The following is an 18,684-nucleotide window of genomic DNA, read 5'->3' on the forward strand; positions in this document are numbered from 1 at the left end:
TCAAATACCTGGATTTTTCCAAGATCAACAACAAAAAAAAGAGTTCTGTAGTTAGCACAGAGTCTGGGAGCACACTGTGTTTTAATCATGCTTCCTTGAAGAACAGGAGCGTTTTATTGAATCTACTTCATAGTTTAATACTACAGTTAATTTTAATGATAACAGTACAGTAAAGTTGTCAAGGGGATTCTCCTTACACCAGCAGAATTTATCAGCACACACAAAAACTCTCAGCTGAACATGTCAGTTACGGAGTTTATTGCTTTTCTCATCAGCTGTGGCTCACCAGCTTGTTTGTCTGTGATTCAACAGGAAACTTGCAGAAAATACACAAGACCCTTCAGGCAAGGGCTGTGCTTTGCTTTGTGTTCCAGTGTGGTGGATGCTCCACACCTGGACCCTGCAGAAGGGCAGAACAGGCAGGCAAGGCAGAGCAGCTGCTGCCTGCTCCAGAGCAGGCACAACAGGACCTGCCTGCACAGCCGTGTCATCTCAGAGGAGCACTCAGGCTCTCACAAGTGCTCTTAATTTCAGAGTTGACATACAGATCTGTCTGGGCATGGATTCATCCAGCCTAAGTGCTGTCTGGGGCTCTGTGCCTGGCACTTCCTCTCAGCTGAGCCAGCAGCAGGCGCAGGGCTCTGCATCTGCATCCCTGCGCCGCAGGAAAGTTGAGGGGTGGTGGATAATATCAAGACTTTTTCCTGGAACTGGTTCTTGGTTTCTTCCAGTGATCTCATCTATGAGCTAGACTGAACCTGAACAAAGTTCACATGTGTGTCTAAAGAATACCTGAAAATCCCATTCCATAGCTCCTATGCAGAGCAATGGACTGAGCAGTTGTGGGTGAGGCGCATCCCAGCCATGGCTGATTGCTTCCATTGCTGACCTCCTGGAAGCAGATTAAGCAGGGGGCTGGCAGGGGGGAGGCTTTGGCCACCTGCTTGTTGTCTAAACTCAAAAACTCTTGGCTTTCCCTGGGTGGTTCAGTGTGTTGCTTCCAGCAATGGAATGGTTTTGGGAGCCATTAGGGAGTGAGTTACAAGCCAGAGACTGATTTTTGTATTCTAAGAGGGAGATGAATACTGAGGAGAAGAAATAAAACAGGTTGTAGATTATTTTAGGTGCTTTTTTCAGTGAGAGGTGGGGAAATATTTTGGAAACTGGGCTTATAGTCTTTCTTGGGAAACAGACTCTGTTTTAGAAGGGTGGTGTAAATTGGGGCGTTGTTCAGCTGCTTGATAATATTTATAGTAGATTTTCTATTGATCAAGGCAGTATGGAACAAAGTGTATGAACTTTCGGGAAAGAGAAGGGAATTTGTTACCATGTTACCTTCCCATGCATGGAAATTTTCATGCACTTAGGCTATAAAAAGCTTGGTAGTTGACTGATGTCATGGGTCTTGCTGAAAGCATTTCCCTACATCCCACCCAGGAGAGTTTCTCAGGATCCTTCCCGGTGTTTCCGCTCCCTGGAGGGCTCGGCAGAGCGGTGGCGCGTGGGCTCTTGCTGTCACCCAGGTACTGTCTGCTCATCTGCCGAGGCAGGAGTACAAAGGAGGAGGCTGGCCAGGTTTCTGAGAGCGTGGTTGAGCACAGAGCAATCAGCAGCAGCAGGGTGTAATAAGCTGGTGAGCTGCTGCAGCTGTGACAAGCAGAGCTCCCAGCTTGTGTCTGCAAAGCAGGAGGGTTTCCTGTGTGCTTTGGGCACCAAAAGGGCACAGAGCAGGGAGAAGTGGGTGCACTAACAGCTCAGCCATCTCCATCCTCTGGTAGCCCACTGTCCCCAGCCCCACATCTCGGGTGGAGGCTCATTATCTGGGTAACAGCAACCTCTGAACATGACTGAGAGCCTTAAGGAAAAGCAGAGATTTCCTGAAAGGTCTTTCAGAGAAGGAATTTCACTGTAAATAGATCTAAAGAAAGGACAGCTTTACAATTAGATTCCACCAAATTGAGGCCAGCAGCATTAATGAAAGAGGAAAGCTCAGACAAGAGGACACTGGCCTTCCCAAGGACACCACAGGTCACCTAGTGCCAGAGATACTACATGTCGAGGTACATGGTTTTTCTTTTTCTTCACTTTTTTCTTTTCTTCAGCCTTCAGAAAAAGGGTTGAAATGTGTTGAAGTGTCTCTGGGAGCTGAAAGAGTTCACATCCTGGTTTCAGGAGGTCACAAATGCTGGTTTGTGGACACTGGAATTTGTATTGGTTTGGGAATAAAAATAACCAAAATATCTAATTTTTGAGTGAGGTAAACATTTTGTATTTACACAAAAAGTTTCGATTTAAAAGAAAAGTTTCCATTCTCCTTTTCCTCTGGAATGGAAATTTCAAATGAAACATCAACAGTTCTTCTATATTTTGTTACAGAAAAATATCTTCCTTTTTATACCATTCCCTGGTGTAGTTTGAAACCAACGGAGTTCAAAAAAGAGAAATCTGCTATTAGAAAAACATGGCATTCCTTGACTATTTCTCCACTCTTGTCTCAAATGAGGAAGAGAAAGAGTGTGTTATCAGGGTGAATCTGTCCTCTCTTTCTTTCTCCTTGTTCTGTACAGTTTCCAGCCCTGTGCCCTGGGGTGTGGGTTTGGAGTGTCTGTACCACTATCAGCAGTGACTGGCATTGCCATGTGCTGTGGCTTATTGGCCAGTATACATTTAAAATTAAAGAAGTACCCCAAAATCCTTGCATAAAGCAGTGAAATTGAATTACAGGACACAACAGGTTGTCTCTTCAAATCCATGCAGTGGCTTTAGGTGGTTGCAGGACAAATCTACTTGATAGGAAAAGGATCACTCAGTGGCTGCTCTGGGCATCCCATCTAGAGTGTTTGACTTGCTCTGCCAGGAGATCTTCTGGTAAGAACAATTAGCCTTGTTTTTGGAGTCATTAACCCTAAATGTAATGTCATGAAAGTTTACCATTAGAATTTGATTTGGGGAATTGACTCTGAGACATGGATGCTGCAAAGAGCAGCACTGTGGATGATTAGGCCTTGGTGATTGCACTACAACTGTGTTAATTGCCTTGTTGTGGGAGCTGAAATTTCCATCACTTGTACTAGAATCACCTGATTGAAACCAACTGAACTGGAGGGTGGGTGCACAGCTAATCCTGTGTATGACCCTTGCAACAAATTAGTCTGTCTTGAAGTTGCAGGAGTTTTAGTACAGAAGTGTGCTCACAGTAAGTCCAGTAGCAGGCAGACTCACAGAGCTCAGCTATGACAGAGAAAGGAATGTTATTTTAAGACTCTGGATACCAATTCCTTGATACTTTCCTTTCCTAGGAAGTCTGTCAATTAGATTTAGAAATCCAGAGTGTATTGTTTATCACTGTATTGAAGTGCCTGACATCAACTGAGCTCCGTCTGTCTCCTGGCTCTCTTCATTATAATTCATTTTTTCACCATATTTTGGACTGAAATACCTGATGAGGATTATTTCAGCTCCTCTGGAAACTCACTTATGGTCTCAGCAGAGTCTACAGCATCGAGATTGATCAGCTTATGATCTGCAGGGTCAGATGAAGTGATGCATTCACTTGAACTGCAGTAGACATCTGAACAGGGGCCAGAGACACCGTGTGCTGCTCCTGTTTCCGTTGCTGCTGTGCTGCAGGATGTTAGACAAGGTTCTTGGGAACCTTTACATGTGTGGACATTTGCTTGTGTCTCTGGCTAATCCTTGTGCATTCATGCTTATGAAGAGACTGTGAAAGGAAGCAGAGGGTTTGAAACCCTTAAATGTGGATCTCTGCAGGCAGGTAAGGAGTGTGGTGGAAAGGCTGATAGACCTGGAGAGATGCAGCTTGAAAACAGAGCTTGATAAAATCATTATCTGCTGTATACAAGTCTGCATTAACGGAAACTAATAATTTCCTGTCCTTGACAGGACTACACATAGCTGGAATTTCAGTTTATTGTGTATTAACAGAGATGGCTGTGGCTCAGGACACAGAGATTTTTGAGGTTGGTAAAGCCTATACACAGAGTTCACATCACTAACACTTTGGGATGGCCAATTTCTTGGCTTACCTGTGGGCAGTAGGGGCCACTATAGGCAGAAATATTTGGGGCCACCACTAAGAGGTGTTCAGGCAGCTGCCAGAACAGGGATCCTGTCACTGGAATCTCTTTCCTCTTGGTTGCAGGCTTGACTGGCAAAGTGGTCATCAGAAGGCCACTGACTGTGCTGCCTGCCTGCATGCAGGTTTTCTGAGCTTTCTTTAAGGTTTGCTTTTAATGTGGTATGCATCACAATGCTGTGTGCCATCACTGCAATGTCCCCTGGATGATTTGTGGAGCAAGAATTATGTGATCTTACTTCTGGGAATAAACCCTGAATTTAGCCATGGGTTCTTATTGGATAGAAGAAGGGGAAATGGGAAGAACTGGCAAAGAAGCCACTGACAGGAAAGGCCATCAACAAAGGATTTTGTAGGAGAAATGCAAGGCATATATGGCTAAATATTTGTTCTCAGTGTACTCTGTGCCCTGAAGAGCATGTGTTTTTCTAACTCTTTTTTTCCAGAGCACTAATAACCAGACCATCTGTTTGCCTCTCTAAATCAGAGCAAAGCTCATGAAAACCCAACTTGAAAAACAGTAAGAAATTATCAGCTGTTTGTTTTAGCATTTAATAACTGTAATTAGCAAGCCTAATGACATGTTTGATTATTTCATCACTGTTCTTCAAGTCCAGGGGGAGGCAGGAGATGGGACTTATTGATTAGAGCAATTGAGACTCCTGGCTTCCTTCTAGTTTTTATTGTATTTTTAAACAATGTGCTGAGTAGCTCTCTGAAGACTGTGCATGTACAATTGGTGTGGAGATCATGGCTGACTTGGGGCAGGATTTGGCTCCCTGAGTGGATTAGTAACAAGCAGAGTCTCAAGCACTGTGAAGCTCCAGCACAGTGCATCAAGTGTGAAAAACCTCATTTCTTCTCCTGGTTCTTCAAGTGACTCACTGTGGTATCTGGGCTGAACTTCTTCCCCTCTTAGTGCTTTAATATTCCCTTCAGTAAAAAGATAATAATAAAGAAAAGGAATGGTATAGACAGACTCTCTGCAGAGGCAATGCCAGAAGGTTTTGTTCTTTTTTATTGTGTGTTGCTACTTCTTAGCAAGCTCCATTAGAGGAGATGAGCATCCTTATGTAGGCATGTTCGATGGTGGCAATATCCCCTTCAGTATTCCTAGAAAAGCAGAGATTTTGAGTTACAAAATGTAACAAAACCTCTGCATATTATCAGTATTTAAGAGAGTAAACCACAGTTACTGAACTCTGCAAGTCTAATGGTGAATTAAACATACAGTGTTTAATTAGTGTTTAATGGTTTGTTTTAGAAGAAATCTGGTGTTTCTTTATACAGGCTCATGGTAATATTGTAAATTATATAGCATTCATAAAAATTAGTGATTTCTCAGTAACTAGGATTGCATGGACTTGAAGGAAGCAATTGAAGGATTCTAATACGTATGATGTATTTGTAATAACTTCACTCTATTGCTCAAAGCCTAGAGCTGCACTTTTATCACAAATGAGAAACATTTGCTTCTAAACTTAGCATGTCTTGATATTTTACCCAAGTCTCCTTGTTTCTGTGTGCTGTAAGACTAGAAGGAATCAGTCTGGGTGCTTATTTATCCTTCCATCATCCAGAAATGTCCAACTGGGTCAGCATGTAACCTTCCTCCTCCAATGAGAATTAACCCATTTTCTCTGGCCTGTCCTGGTAACTTCTGACCCTGTGCCTGAGCCTTATTTATCCTGCTTCCCTGAGGACAGTTTAGATGAACTGTTGAGACATAGTTTTTATCCTGAAACAAAGACAGGACAGGAATGTTCTAGATCCTGTTTTTTTTTTCTGTAGCTGAAATCATTGGGTTGCTGTTACTGAAAGGATCAAGAATTTTCTGACTTAATGTTTTCAGCCTACCAGAATTTGCACAGGTTTCTATTTATTTATTTTGTAGAGCTCACTTTGGTGGAATGGTAGGTGTTAAAGGAGTCCCTGACCAGAAACACAATTTTTGGTTTACGAAGCCAAGGTGAATGAGCAGCATCTGAGTGATTAGTGCTGCTGGGCTGTGGGAAGCTCATGGCCCTTTCCAGGTGTTTCATATCCTCAGAGAGGATTATAAATGTAGGCTTGGATGTCTTCTGATCTCAAATCTTAGTGCTTTTCCACATTGTACAAATATTTAAGTGATTGTGAATGAAGGAGAGGGAGCCTGAATGAGTAGCGGGTAGCGTGTTCTTCTGGGACACAGTTCAAGTTGAGGTCTCTGCTTCAGCAAATATCTGGAAGCTTTTGAAAACCTTGGTTACATCTAGATATGATGGGAAATGTTTCAAAACCTTGAAAAGCCTCTTGTGTTGAAAAAGTATTTCCCTCCAGCTTTAGTTGCTTGTATTGCTTGCCGTTCTATAGGCTGGCTTGCTTTTCTGTTGGACATATATCATGCATGATATAATGGTTTGGCATTGATGTGGTGTGTGAAACAATCTCAACAAAGGGAAAATGTACTTAAAATGAGGAAGCTTTTTTTTATAAAGGTCTGAACATTTAGAAGAGTTTATTTCCTTGTAAATAGAATCCTTTTTTACATTATGTCCCCACTTTCATGCTTTGTGGCAGAGGCATGGATCTGCCAAGGTGACACTGAATTCCAGTGGACATTCCTCATTTTCATGGTGTAAAGCCAAAGGCAAATAGAAAGGACAGAGATTTTGGTGGAGATTAGGCAGGACAGTTTTTGTACTCCATATGTACCCCTGTCTGCATGAGGGCTCAAAATAAAGATGACATCTGTTGTTTGCCTCTCCATTTGTATCTCTGGACAAATCAGACACAACCTGGCTCCAATGGAGACTTGCACAATGTAACCCTTCAGGTGCATTGCATCCACTGAAAACCATGGGTGCCAGTGGCATCTCTATTTGTATAGATGAAGTTTGTGTAAGAGACTGTCTTGTAAAGGCAGCAGTGCTGTAGAAAACTCTTTAGACAGATCTTAGCAATTAAAAATTATCTGTATTTTAAGTAAAAGTATATATAGTAACAAGAATGTGCCAGTAGCACAGACTGCAGGTGTCCCAAGTTCTTAATGAGAGATCACAGTGTGGATCAGTGCCAGAGATGCTCATGTCCTTGTGTAGCTTTTTCTTCTTGTTGGCCAAGTAAATTAGCTCAGAAAGCACATGAGTTTCCTTTCTCAGAAGTGATATTTCTGTTAAAGGGATTATTCTTTCCATTGAGAAATGCAAACTCATGTGCATTTTTGCAGCTTGTTTGTGAGGTCCTTGCAGTTCTGTACTAGCTTTATGAGCTGTAGTTAGCTGTAACTTTTCCCTAGATAACAGTGCAAACATGTATCTAACAACACAATTCCTGGAAGAAATCCTGAGATAATATGTAAAGAAAGAACTAAACATTGAATGAGGTATTAGATTTCAGTTTCACTCTTCTTAAACTTTGTTTACAGGAGAGAATAAAATAAGGTAAAATAAGGTGCTGCAGAATAGATTATATTTGCCCCTGTGTTTGTGGTTGTACAGTTCAGGGTAGAGTTATTCTTTTAAGGCTAATCCTTTAAATAATTGTTGTAAAAGACAAAGGGCCAGACACTGACAGTTTAAAATAAGTGATTTTTTAAGACAGGAAAGCTACAGGAATGCACAAGCCCCCCTCCCCCCCAACAAATATTCTGATTGCCAGCAACAGTTTATAAATGAAAAGCTTAGAAGACATGAACTTCTAATCAAAATTTTAATTCAAATGAAGTACCTGATAGATTAGAACATTGTGCTGCATAAACATTACTGGGATACATCGCTTCAAACTGGCAGGATGTAGTACACTATCTTGGAATGAACAGTGCAACAGACTCAGCAACAGTGAAAAATGCTTTCACTTTCTTGGTGCTGACCAGTTTAAAACTATCCCCACAGTAGGATTTCACTAGCATCTCCTGCTTGGAGAGGCAGATAAATTAGATTTGATGGGATTAGGTGAAAGAAGTGCTAGTAGCAATTTTCCTGGTAAATGCAAGCTTGTCTTCCTCAATTAGGCAAGTCTGAAATCTACAACGGGTGTGCACACTCTTAAATGTGCTGTAATTTATATTTATCAATTCAGTGCACATAGTTTTTTTGATGTGTGCTTCCTGTCTGATTTTCTAACAATCCTTTATTTTCCACAGGTGGCCGTGATAAACGAGGTGGTCCGGTCTTGACCTTCCCCGCCCGCAGCAATCATGACAGAATAAGGCAGGAAGACCTTCGTAAACTTGTGACTTATTTGGCCAGCGTGCCAAGGTAAAGCTAGAAAGAAAACACTTCAAAGCTTAGGGTGGATGGGTGGGTGGGGATCTTGTTCTTGGCAGTTGCTGATTTCCAAGTATTAACATTTAGTACCTTGAGTTCTTGGGGCCGAGGAACAAAAGTGTTCCCTTCCTCCTCCTGTGTGCGCTCCGGTGGTTTTTGTGGCACACGAGGCAATGCAGGAGCCCCCAGCATGGAGGCAGTGGGAGCAAACCTGGGCTTCAGGCTCCTCACAGCCTCAAGGAGCAGCTCTCATTCTCCATGGTTCTGTGCAACTCTTTTAAAGGAGTGCAAAGGCAGGAATGCTTAGAGGTCTGCAGTTAAATATAGCAAGCTGGAGAGAGCCTGCTGTCTGTTGTTGCTTTTTAATACCTTGTGGGAGGTTTGGGAGAGCTGGGGTAGGGGGCTGTAGTTACTGGGGAGGAGAGAATGCCTGTACAAGAAGGCAGATCTTCCTGCTCCAGTACTTTCTGGAGATTTCTCCAGGCTGGGGAGGGAACATGGGTGGACCAAAGAGGGAGCTTTCAAAGAAAGGCATTTCAAATTGTTCTGAATGTAAACCACCACCTTTCCCTGCATTAGTCTCTGTGGCTCTCTTCCAACAAGCAAGTCCCCATCCTTTTCCCAGGGATACTGGAGGAAAGGTGTGTTGCCAGAGCATATTTATTTTTTCAAGCCTTGGGAGATCATTTATAGGGCTCAGTGCCCAGAGAGGTGTTTCTGATCCAGCCTCAGAGAGTGAGCCTACATATGCCCTCATCCAGCTTGCTTTTCCTATTTTTAAGCTTGTCAAATATCCTTGCCCAAAACCCTCAGCTTTTGAGGTGAGTGTTACCCCAGGGCAGGTGAGGGACTGAGAAGGAATGCTCAGGGTTGCAGGAACAAGGTTGCAGGAAATCCTGTGCCACCCAGGAGCTCCTTCTCTTTTAAACCCCTGGAGCATGAGCTATTTACAATGTTGATGTTTTGGCAAAGAGTGTGAAGTTAAGACATGAAGGGCAGAGGGGTTGGCTGCATCTGGAGGTCAGGAGGTAAGGGTCTTGGAAATGCACTCTGTTCCTTAAACATGCAATGTGCAGAGGACAAAGGTTGTGTTTGGTATGGAAGAGGGCTAAGGAGGCTTAATCATTTGGACGCAGAGTGAGTAGCAAATGCAGCCATGTGCACCAGATCTGCCAGTGCTTGTTTCCTGGACATCATAAGTCCTCTGGTGATGCACTTTTTGCTCTGTTGAACTTTTGGTCACCAAGGTTTTACTAATAAGTGAGTCTGTTTGCTTTTCTCCCCACCTCCTCTCATTTCATCTTCTAGCCAGCTCCATTTTCACCCATGTTGTGTGAGAGATTACAGACATGCTGTGGGGCTGGGGGAGCAGTAGGTCACTCCCTGGGAGTGTGTGTCCCAGAGCTTAGCATTTCCCCCTCAGCTGCTGCAGTAATGAAAGTGGTGCCCTACATCTTAACATTTTTTGCATGGTTGCAAGTATGGAGATATGACATTGTTCTTGGTTCCAAGCAATTGCGGAGCAAAAATGACCTTCTAACGTGTCAACCTTTTCTGTTAATTGCTCTTCCCTCATGGAGGTGGCAGTAATAGAAAGATGCATCCTTTGTGTTCCCCACTGTCACACAACTGAATCAATTAGCTCAGTCTTTGATGCTGCTTTTAGTTGTCTCACTCTATCAGTGCAGCAGTGATTTTTCTGTGATGATGCAGAACCTGGGGTCAAAGCTACGTGAAGGAACCAATACAAGACCTGGCTGCCTGTGTCCCTAGAAACACTAAAAACCATTCTCCTCCTGGTGGTCACTACAAAGCCTTGTTCTGTCCTGGTGTGTGAAGCCTTTGGTGGGTGTCTCTCTAGTTACACCAGAGAACATCCTTTCCTCTGTGCAATCTCTTGTCATGAAAATGTGCCCAGCAGTGAGGGACTGGCTATGCCTGGAGCACTTTCACTGGCTTCCCAAGGGTCCTTGCAGATTGGACCTCTGGAGGTATTAACCTGGAGCACTGTCTCCTTCTTGGGATGATTGCACATCGAGAGGTGTGGAACAGAAAGCAAGAGTGATCAGAGGTCTTGAAAATGTGGCCTGTCAAGGAAGGATTAAAAGGGTAGAGGTTGCTCAGTCTAGAGAGTGAAAAGCACATGCAAGCATGTTGTGATGCTGCAAAAGAGAGGGCTTGTAGGGCAAAGACAAACAAACGTGTAACACCAAAGCAGTAAAGATTAGGCTAGATATGAGGAAAAGTTTTCAAATGGGTTCCCATTAGCAGTATAAGACATACAATTTTTTTTCTTAAATCCTTTTGTTGCTGTATAGACAAGCCTCTGGCATTGATATAAATGTTATGGAGAGGGTATGGCAGATCAGGAGGTTATTTCTCCCAGTTCTTCCTAGTCCTGTTTTGTCTGGTGCAACAGCTGTGAACTTGCTGCTCTAGGAGGGAAATGTGACCACAAACTTCATGGGTTTGGCACGTGGGATTGTATAACCTGTGTGGTGTAAGGAAACACTGAAAACTCATTTTCCCTAAACATTTTGTTCACTTCAACAAGGGCAAGCAGCAGAGCTTTCAAACTTATTTATGTTTTGGAAACAAATATATGGAAGGAACAGTTGGAATTCCTATCACTGGCTCTCAGTTCATGTTTATTCCAAGATGAGTGCTGTAGCTATTAACTACATCAGCCATCCACCAAAATAAACAATTTCATTAGCAGAAACTCTGAACAGGATGTTAGAAGAAACTACTTGAATGTTGAGTGCTAAAAGGCAAAGAGTTTTCTGTGCTAGCTGAAAAAGTAGAAATTCTTTAGGAAAAAGAGACTGTAATTTATCATATTGACACCAGGATGGTAATTCTTTCTTTATTCCTGGTGCATTGGTTTCTGAGTGAGACAGATTGCTCTCCACATTGATACTATCTGTCACTTAACCCTTGTTTTATATCTTAATGGAGGGGGCAGAGGTGGCGCAGTGCTGGGAGCTTGGAGCAGGTATGAGATTGGTGATGAAATGTGATGATAGATTAGGGTAAGTGAAACCAGGGTCTTGATAGCAGTTTTCAAAATTTCTGATTCAGCTTTCTGCAGTTCCTTCTTCAAAACCAGAATAATAATGTGGGCTTTCTGAAAGCAGCTATGTGTGCTTGAGTTAGAGCAGAATAGTGAGGGCTTTCATGCAGCTGGGAGCTACAGTCAGGCAGGTGCCTGCAGGCAGTGGGGTTTCCTGTGTGGTTGAGGATTACTGCCTGGGGGTGAAGATCTAGGAACACAGCTTGTTCCTATCCTGAAATGGTAACCTTTCAGTCCACACTGCCTGGGGTAATTTAAGGCTCCTGGAAGGTTCAAAAGCCTGATCCTGCAGTTTTGAGGAGGAGGAGGAGGAGGTGGTTGTGAGTGGGTATCTGACACTGCGAACTAATGCGGCCCTGGTTCGGTGTCCTATGTTGGCTCTTTCAGGCACATCACAAGGTCCTTTTCTCTAAGCAGTTCCACTGTAATTAGTTACTGAGGAATGAAGACACTATTCATTACATGTAAAGATAATTCCATGGATGCCAAGTTGCCACCACTCTGCCATTTTCTGCTTGGTTTACATTTGCACTAATGCTTTCTGGGTAGGCGAAGCTGTATTTCTTGTGACTCAGGATAGCTTCTATTTACATGCAAATTTAAATGGATGCAATGTTTAGAAATTTGGAGGGCGTGACTGAATCTAGGATAAAATGGTGTTTATGATCAGGGGAGCTGAGGGAGAATTTTCTGGCCTTGCTGAAGATTTTATATTTTAACACTAGTGCAGTGCCATCTATTCCAGTAAACTGAGCTTTGATTTATGTGTGTGTAAATGAAACTAGCACCAGGCCAATCTCCTCTGCGAGCCCTTTGGAATTAGGAATTAAGTTATGCGTAGGCTATAGGAGGATAAAAAGGAGACAGAATATTATTAGGCTGAGTTATCTCCTCGCATGGCGAAGCAATACGATGAAGGAAATGTTCTCTGTCAGCTATAGTGAACCTTCCGGCTGAACACATCAATCTGTTCTGGAGCCAAGATAAGCAATCTTCTGAGCTCTCTGCAGAGGGGAAACCTGAGATGCCTCAGGGGCCTGTGTTTTTAAAGACATCTACTTTTTATTTGTGCTCTGTTCAAAAAGCTGCTCAAATGTTTCCCTGTTCTGGGGGACATCCAGGGCATAACAGCAGCAAAGTGTTTCCAAGGGCCAGCCCTGTGTGTTTGAGCAGCTCCTCAGAGCTGCCCAAGCTGGATGAGAGGTGCTAGGAGCAGCAAAACAACTGAAGTGCTCTTAATAATTAGTTTAATGACGGGGGCTTTGTAAAATTAGAAGAATAATACAGGGGATGGCAGAATGTAGCAATACTCACCCACTCTTGGATTTATTTTAAGCCCTTCTCTGGTGACCTGTGGTACTCTGTGTATATTAGCTCCTCTGGCTGGGAGTAGTGTGAAACTCATTTTGTTGATTGATAGGAATTAAACCCTAGAGCTCTGATTTCTGTTATGTGATCTTAGCACAGAAGGAGCTTTTGAGGACTTTTTTTTTTTTTCCTGGAGGCTATTGTAGATCTATAAAAATAGCCATCTATTTAAAAAATAACACCAGGGACATCATACCAATTTTAGTAACTAAATATCTGGTGCCATCGATAAGATAATTATTCCACCATACACTTGTTTCAAAATACAGCAGTAAAAAATGCAGTGAAGCTAATGAGCCTAATGGAGATGTAATATTTTCTTCAGATATAATTTAACAAATAATGGTAAGGTGTTTTGGAGAAAGGAGTTCATTAGAAGTAAATAATTGACATGAGTACTGGTGAATTTGAGAGTGTTTTGCTGCTCTGTAGTCAACTCAAATCCAGCCTCTACCATATGTGGTATTTGTGTGTTATGTTTTTATCACTCTGTTAGGAACTGGGGGACTTCTGTTGAAATATTGGTGCTCTTACTTTGTCCTACTGAAAGGCTTCAGAGCTCACTGCTGTGTGTTGCTTCCTGTGTCCTCTTACTGACCACCTCAGGGCAAAGTTACACGTTCACTGCTTGTTGGAAATCAGCACTTCAGAAGAGGATCTCTGATCTCCTTCCAGCTGTGTTAATAACCTGTTGAGGCATTTTATTCCTGGGTGAGTGGACAGTGGCTATAATTGATGTTGAAACTCTGCAGCAAGTGTCTACAGCTGCAATCTTGGAAACTCCCATTTACCAGAAGCTGCTAGAAAATGTGGGCTTCCTAGAAGTGCAGAGAGAGTGACAGGAGCTGTCAGAGCCTGGAGAGCAGGAGTTATGAGAAAAGACTGAAGGTGTTGGGGATGCTTATGTTAGAGAAGAAAAGTAGAGTGATCTGTTAAAATACACTCTGCAAGCCTGAGCTAAAGTAAACAATTTAGTCTCAGTGTACATGGAAAATGGGACAAAAAGAAGATGATTAAAATCACAGATTGAAGAACTGGAACAGGTTTCTGTATCCTCCCCATCTTGGAGACCCTGTTAGGTGTGTCAGGAGAGACCCAGCTCCTGTCACTCCTGTCTTGCCACAGAGGCGTGAAAACAAAAGTCACTCCAGCTTTTGTGATACTGTTTTGTATAAAGATGTGGGGTTTTTAAACAGATACACAATTTCCTATGTTTGTTTTTAAATCAGCCCAAACCTAAGGAAAATGGGAGGGCTGTGGTATCTGTTTCTGAATTATTTCCTGCTTTCATTGCCTGTTGCTGTTTTTCTGGCCAGCATAAGGTCCCATCTTGCACAGCTCTGGACCTGAAGCAGATGTCCTCTTTTTCTCTGCCCTCTGCGGGAGCTGAGAGTGCTCTCTGAGTGCTTCCAGCCTGGTTACCTGCTGAGCCCTGTTCTGCTGTCCTGCTCCATAAGAGTGCAAGTGTTTTCAGACTGGTTTTGTGATGAGCAGCACAAAGAGCATGATAGAAAGCTTTGCAGTTGATGTACTGTGAATTGCACAGCTCCTGTAGCCCTTTCCCTCTAAAGACTAATAAAAGGCAGAGTAAGCTGGGCTCTGCATCTCACTGTTACCAGTAATCATCGATATGGGTCTAACAGAAGTCTCTGTTTATTGTGAAATAGAAGAAATGATATTAACTTAATGAAATCTTCATAAGCTTATTTCAATATTATCTTGTTTCAGAATTGAAATAAATAAAATAAAGGTTGACGTTCTTACAAGAGTGAATTCCTTATTTAAAGTAAATTCCTTAAAGTACTTCTAAAGAGATTTGCAAAGTATTTTCTAAGTTGTTTATCTTGTATCCAAACATTTTGTACTGTTTTGGAAGACCTGAAAATCTCTTACTGTTTTTTTCCCCACTAAGTTCTACAATAATTCTTTATTCTTAAGTATAGCTTGCTCCATTTAATTATATTTTAATTGTATTCCAATAAATAATTGAAGTTACTGATTGCCACATACAGAGAAACTGGGATTTCAACTTGTCATTGTGTTCTTAAGCATTGTATTCAACACTCAACATCTGCTTAATTTTAGGCTATAAATCTGCAATTGAAAACAGTTAATATGAACGAATCTCCCATTTATTATGTCTGAATTATTTCCAAGGCAATTGTTCTATTTTACAGTGTAGGGGAAGGAGTTTAATTTTCTATTACTGCCAATCTCATGCTGAGATTTCAAAGTCATGTTGGGTTCTTTCTGGTTCATCTAACATCTCCAACACAAATTCAATGAGTTAATAATTTGAAGACTGAGGATTGCAGAGGGTAGCCCTACAGGCCAAGTTTAGCATAGAAGGGAAATGCACAGGTCTGGAAGAGAATTTGCCTTTGCTGGCCCTGGCTGTTTCCTTGGCTGTTTTCCAGCCAAGTGGGAGCTCACTTGTACCTTCTTCAGTGGAGTCAGTGGCTAAGGCTTGTGGAGGGCACATGTCCAATGGAATAAAAGGTTTTACTTTGTGCTCCACCCAGACAGTAAGGTAAGCATCTCTACCCAGTTCAGGTCCAATGCCTTTTGGTTTTACTGGTCTGGCCTTTTTTGGTTCAGCCCTGCCCTCTCAGGCAGTGCATTCAGGCTGCAAGCTCAGAGCAGCCAGAAGGATGGTAGGATGGATTCCTCCTCACAGCCCCCATCTTCCCATGTCCTCTGTCCTGAAAATAGCCAAAAGGTGCTGCTGCCCAGCCACAGCTCTGCAGTGCCACCACACCTGGCTTCTCTCTTTCTTACTGGGAGAAGAGCCACTGGAGTGCTGTTAAAACCCTCTGAGCAAAGTCAGAGCTGCCTCTGGCAGTGCTTCCTGTGAGGCCCAGGAGGGCTGACCTGGAGGCAGCTGCCTCCTATGTGGGTGGTGATTCCATGCAGTGGCATCACCTGAATCCTCTCAAGGCTTGGTGGCCTTTGCCAAGGATCTGAGCTTAGCTAAGGCCCTGAGAAAACCTCAGCTGTATTCTCAGGGGAGCCTCAGGCGCTACTCAGCTCCCCTGCAGGGGCTGTGGGATGCTGATTCTGGCTCTCTCACTCAAGATGGGTGCCCATCCTGTGCAGCCACTCCCTGTGTTGCTGTATTTCTGTTAGCAATGTTGTGCATAGTACATCACTGCATTTCCAACAGAGGATTCTGCCTGGGAAGGATTCTGCTTGGATTTCTCCAAATCTGGATCAAACAGCAAAACAACCCCTGTCACCATGCACGCCACCACTGCTGGTTGTCCACCATGGCCTAGTGCCACCCAGTGGTGCTGGCAGGGTCTGGGGCCTGATCCCATCCCCTGAGTTGTCTCACGTAGAGCTGTGCTGCACACTCTGCTTTTGAGCTCTGTCCAGGTCCTCAGTCTGGGGATTAGATCAGCATTGTTCCTCCTCCTAAATGGCTTTTGCATGTTGGTTGTACCGGCATCTGCTGCCTGGAAGAAGGAGCTGAGGTGATGGAGAAAAGGCAGAAACTTGTAAACTAGGATATATCCTGCACCCATTCACTGGTGAGGGAGCTGGCGGGCACCACAGCCTGCTGTAAATTTTATGCAGAGCATCATTTTCTCCATCCTCTTCCTCAGTGGCTCTCTGAGAAGTGTTTTGTGAGTCTCTGCAGCATACCTCCCCATGCTGCTGTCCCTGGCCTTGGCCACGCCAGTGCTGGTGTAAAACTCTTGCATGTTCCTCATGGGCCTTTTAACCATCAGACCTGTGGCTCCACAATGCTCCAAGAGGTCCAGGCAGCAGTGACTAGCAGAATTCCTTGGAGAAGGCAGGCATGTGCTAATGTGAGCAGTAATTCAGAGAAGCTAAAATTAGCAGACACAGAGGTTTTGTGGGAGCGTCTCGCTGGCAGCAGAGCTGGCACAGGCTGTGCTCAGCTCCCTCCTGAAGCTGTTAGCAGCCGTCAGTGGAATATGCAGCAGCTCAGCCAATCCTGAATTTTCTTTTAGGTGATCTCTTTCTTACAGTTTTTGCAGAGACTGTAAAATAGTTTTTGTCTCATTCTACTATGGGTGCTTGTGTTCCTCATCAGTAACTCCAGTATGTGCTATATCCTTTTCACTATTAGAAATTATTACAATTTGGAAGTAGCTTATGCCATCTCTTCATGGATGTCATTAGAAGCAGGAAAACAACTGCTGTGCTTTGCAGTCTGCTTTGTAATGGGCATATTGTCCAAGGTATCTCAATGTCAGTGGAAAGCTCTTCTAGACTCCCATGGAGGATGGATGAGACCTTTACCGTGTGCCAATATGAAGCAAGTAATGGGAGACACAGGAGTGGAGTTGTCTCAGCCTAGACAGGCTGATCCTTATCCTCACTGGATACATGGAGATGTTGGGGAGGCTGCTTCAAAGTTTGGGTTCCCCAGTGCACAGCTGGGGTACGACTGAGGATATGTTTTCAGGAATATAATTTTAGCCATATCTCCAAATGAATAATAAAAAGCTGTTCTATCATGCTGTCAGTCACTGTTAAACCAAATCTGTCAGAGAAAATGCTCAAGAATATTACATTTCTACAAATTTAATGAGAATAGACAGCTGCATCAAGGAAAGAGACCTAATTAGTGTCCACAGAGAGGAGAAGGTGGTCTGAACTCAGCCCTTTTCAGAGACTGGAGGTGTGCAGGTATCCCTAGATCATGTAAGAGGCACATTTGTTATTAACCATTAGAGAATCAATGTGCAAACCACTACCAAGGGTTTGGCAGTTCCCATGCTCATAAAAGCCCATGCTAGTTTATGGTATGAGAAAATTTGATCATATTGAAATAGAACAATGACCAGTTCATGGTAACATGTGGGATTGAGCAGGCTGATGTTCTTATAGTGTGGAAAGTATGGCTTGGGACTGGCAAGATTTGTCTCAGAGGTTGGGATGCTCAGTTCCTGCTGTTTGCAAAGGGAATTGGTATCCAAGTTGGGTAGACAGTTGTAAATCTCATCAATGGTTTCTTCTCATTTTCCACAAGGTATTCCTAACCAAGTCTGTGGTGTTTTATGCCTTCCTTATGGATCCTGGCACTGCTTCAGAGTTCCCTGTGGATCCTGCAGCACTGTGTGCAGCAAAACATAATTGTAACTCTATGGTGTGTGACTCCTGGGCTACTTAGATTAAGATAAGAAAAAAAAAAGAGAAAAAGAAATTCTTTAATGCAAAGTAAAAGCAGATATAAGAGAAATAATTCTAGACTCTCTCCTTTACCCCTAAGAAAAGGCAGCAAAGTGTAATTCAGACATGCTTTTGGCTTGGCAAACGTTGTCTGGTCAGCAACGTGTGCCACAGTGTATTTTTCTGCTATTAACAGTGGAGGATTGGTTTCCCTGACTGTGTACACAGGGCTTTATTTTATGTCTAACTTTAAAGAGAAACCTTAGTCTCTAGAGAATTTTCCAGTGATGTAATATTTTAGAAAGATTCTTTGTGGTACTTCACCAACAAGGCAAAGCACCAAAACAGCTTTCCCTTGTCCTGCAACTGTTTTCAGGGAAATCTTCCACCTCTTAAACATGCCCACACTACTGTGCAAACATGAGAAAGTAGGAACCTGCTGTAAGCTTGATGCTGTATTTACAAGGGACATCTTTGATGAATGGTCCTTTTGGTTAAAGTTAGTGAATAGAAATTGTAATAGAGCATGGGCTTTGTAGAATAATTGCATCTCTCTCCAAAAATCATAGCAGCAGTTCATCTCCAGCCAGATCAGTCTGCTTTCAAATGCCTTTCCTATCCTTTTCCCCTGTTTCACATGGGATTGCAAGAAGAATTGACAGTCTCTAATATTAATGCTGTATTATTAAAAAACTTTCACTTGAAGGATAAGTTAAACTTTATAGTTTGTTTATTTATTTGAGGGTATGACAAACCAG

General features: G+C 42.9%; 1 protein-coding gene across 3 annotated transcripts in view; it reads left to right on the forward strand.

Annotated features, from left to right (window-relative positions):
* The window catches only part of LOC129122828 (kalirin), a 400,978-nt gene that overhangs the window by 155,333 nt on the left and 226,961 nt on the right, over window positions 1-18,684 (forward strand). For all 3 annotated transcript variants that reach the window (XM_077181667.1, XM_077181668.1, XM_077181666.1), the window contains exon 4: window positions 8,220-8,334. In XM_077181667.1, the coding sequence (XP_077037782.1) occupies window positions 8,220-8,334 (115 nt within the window). The remainder of the gene's footprint in view (window positions 1-8,219; window positions 8,335-18,684) is intronic.

Source organism: Agelaius phoeniceus, chromosome 7 (genome assembly GCF_051311805.1).
Source record: "Agelaius phoeniceus isolate bAgePho1 chromosome 7, bAgePho1.hap1, whole genome shotgun sequence".
Taxonomy (NCBI): domain Eukaryota; kingdom Metazoa; phylum Chordata; class Aves; order Passeriformes; family Icteridae; genus Agelaius; species Agelaius phoeniceus.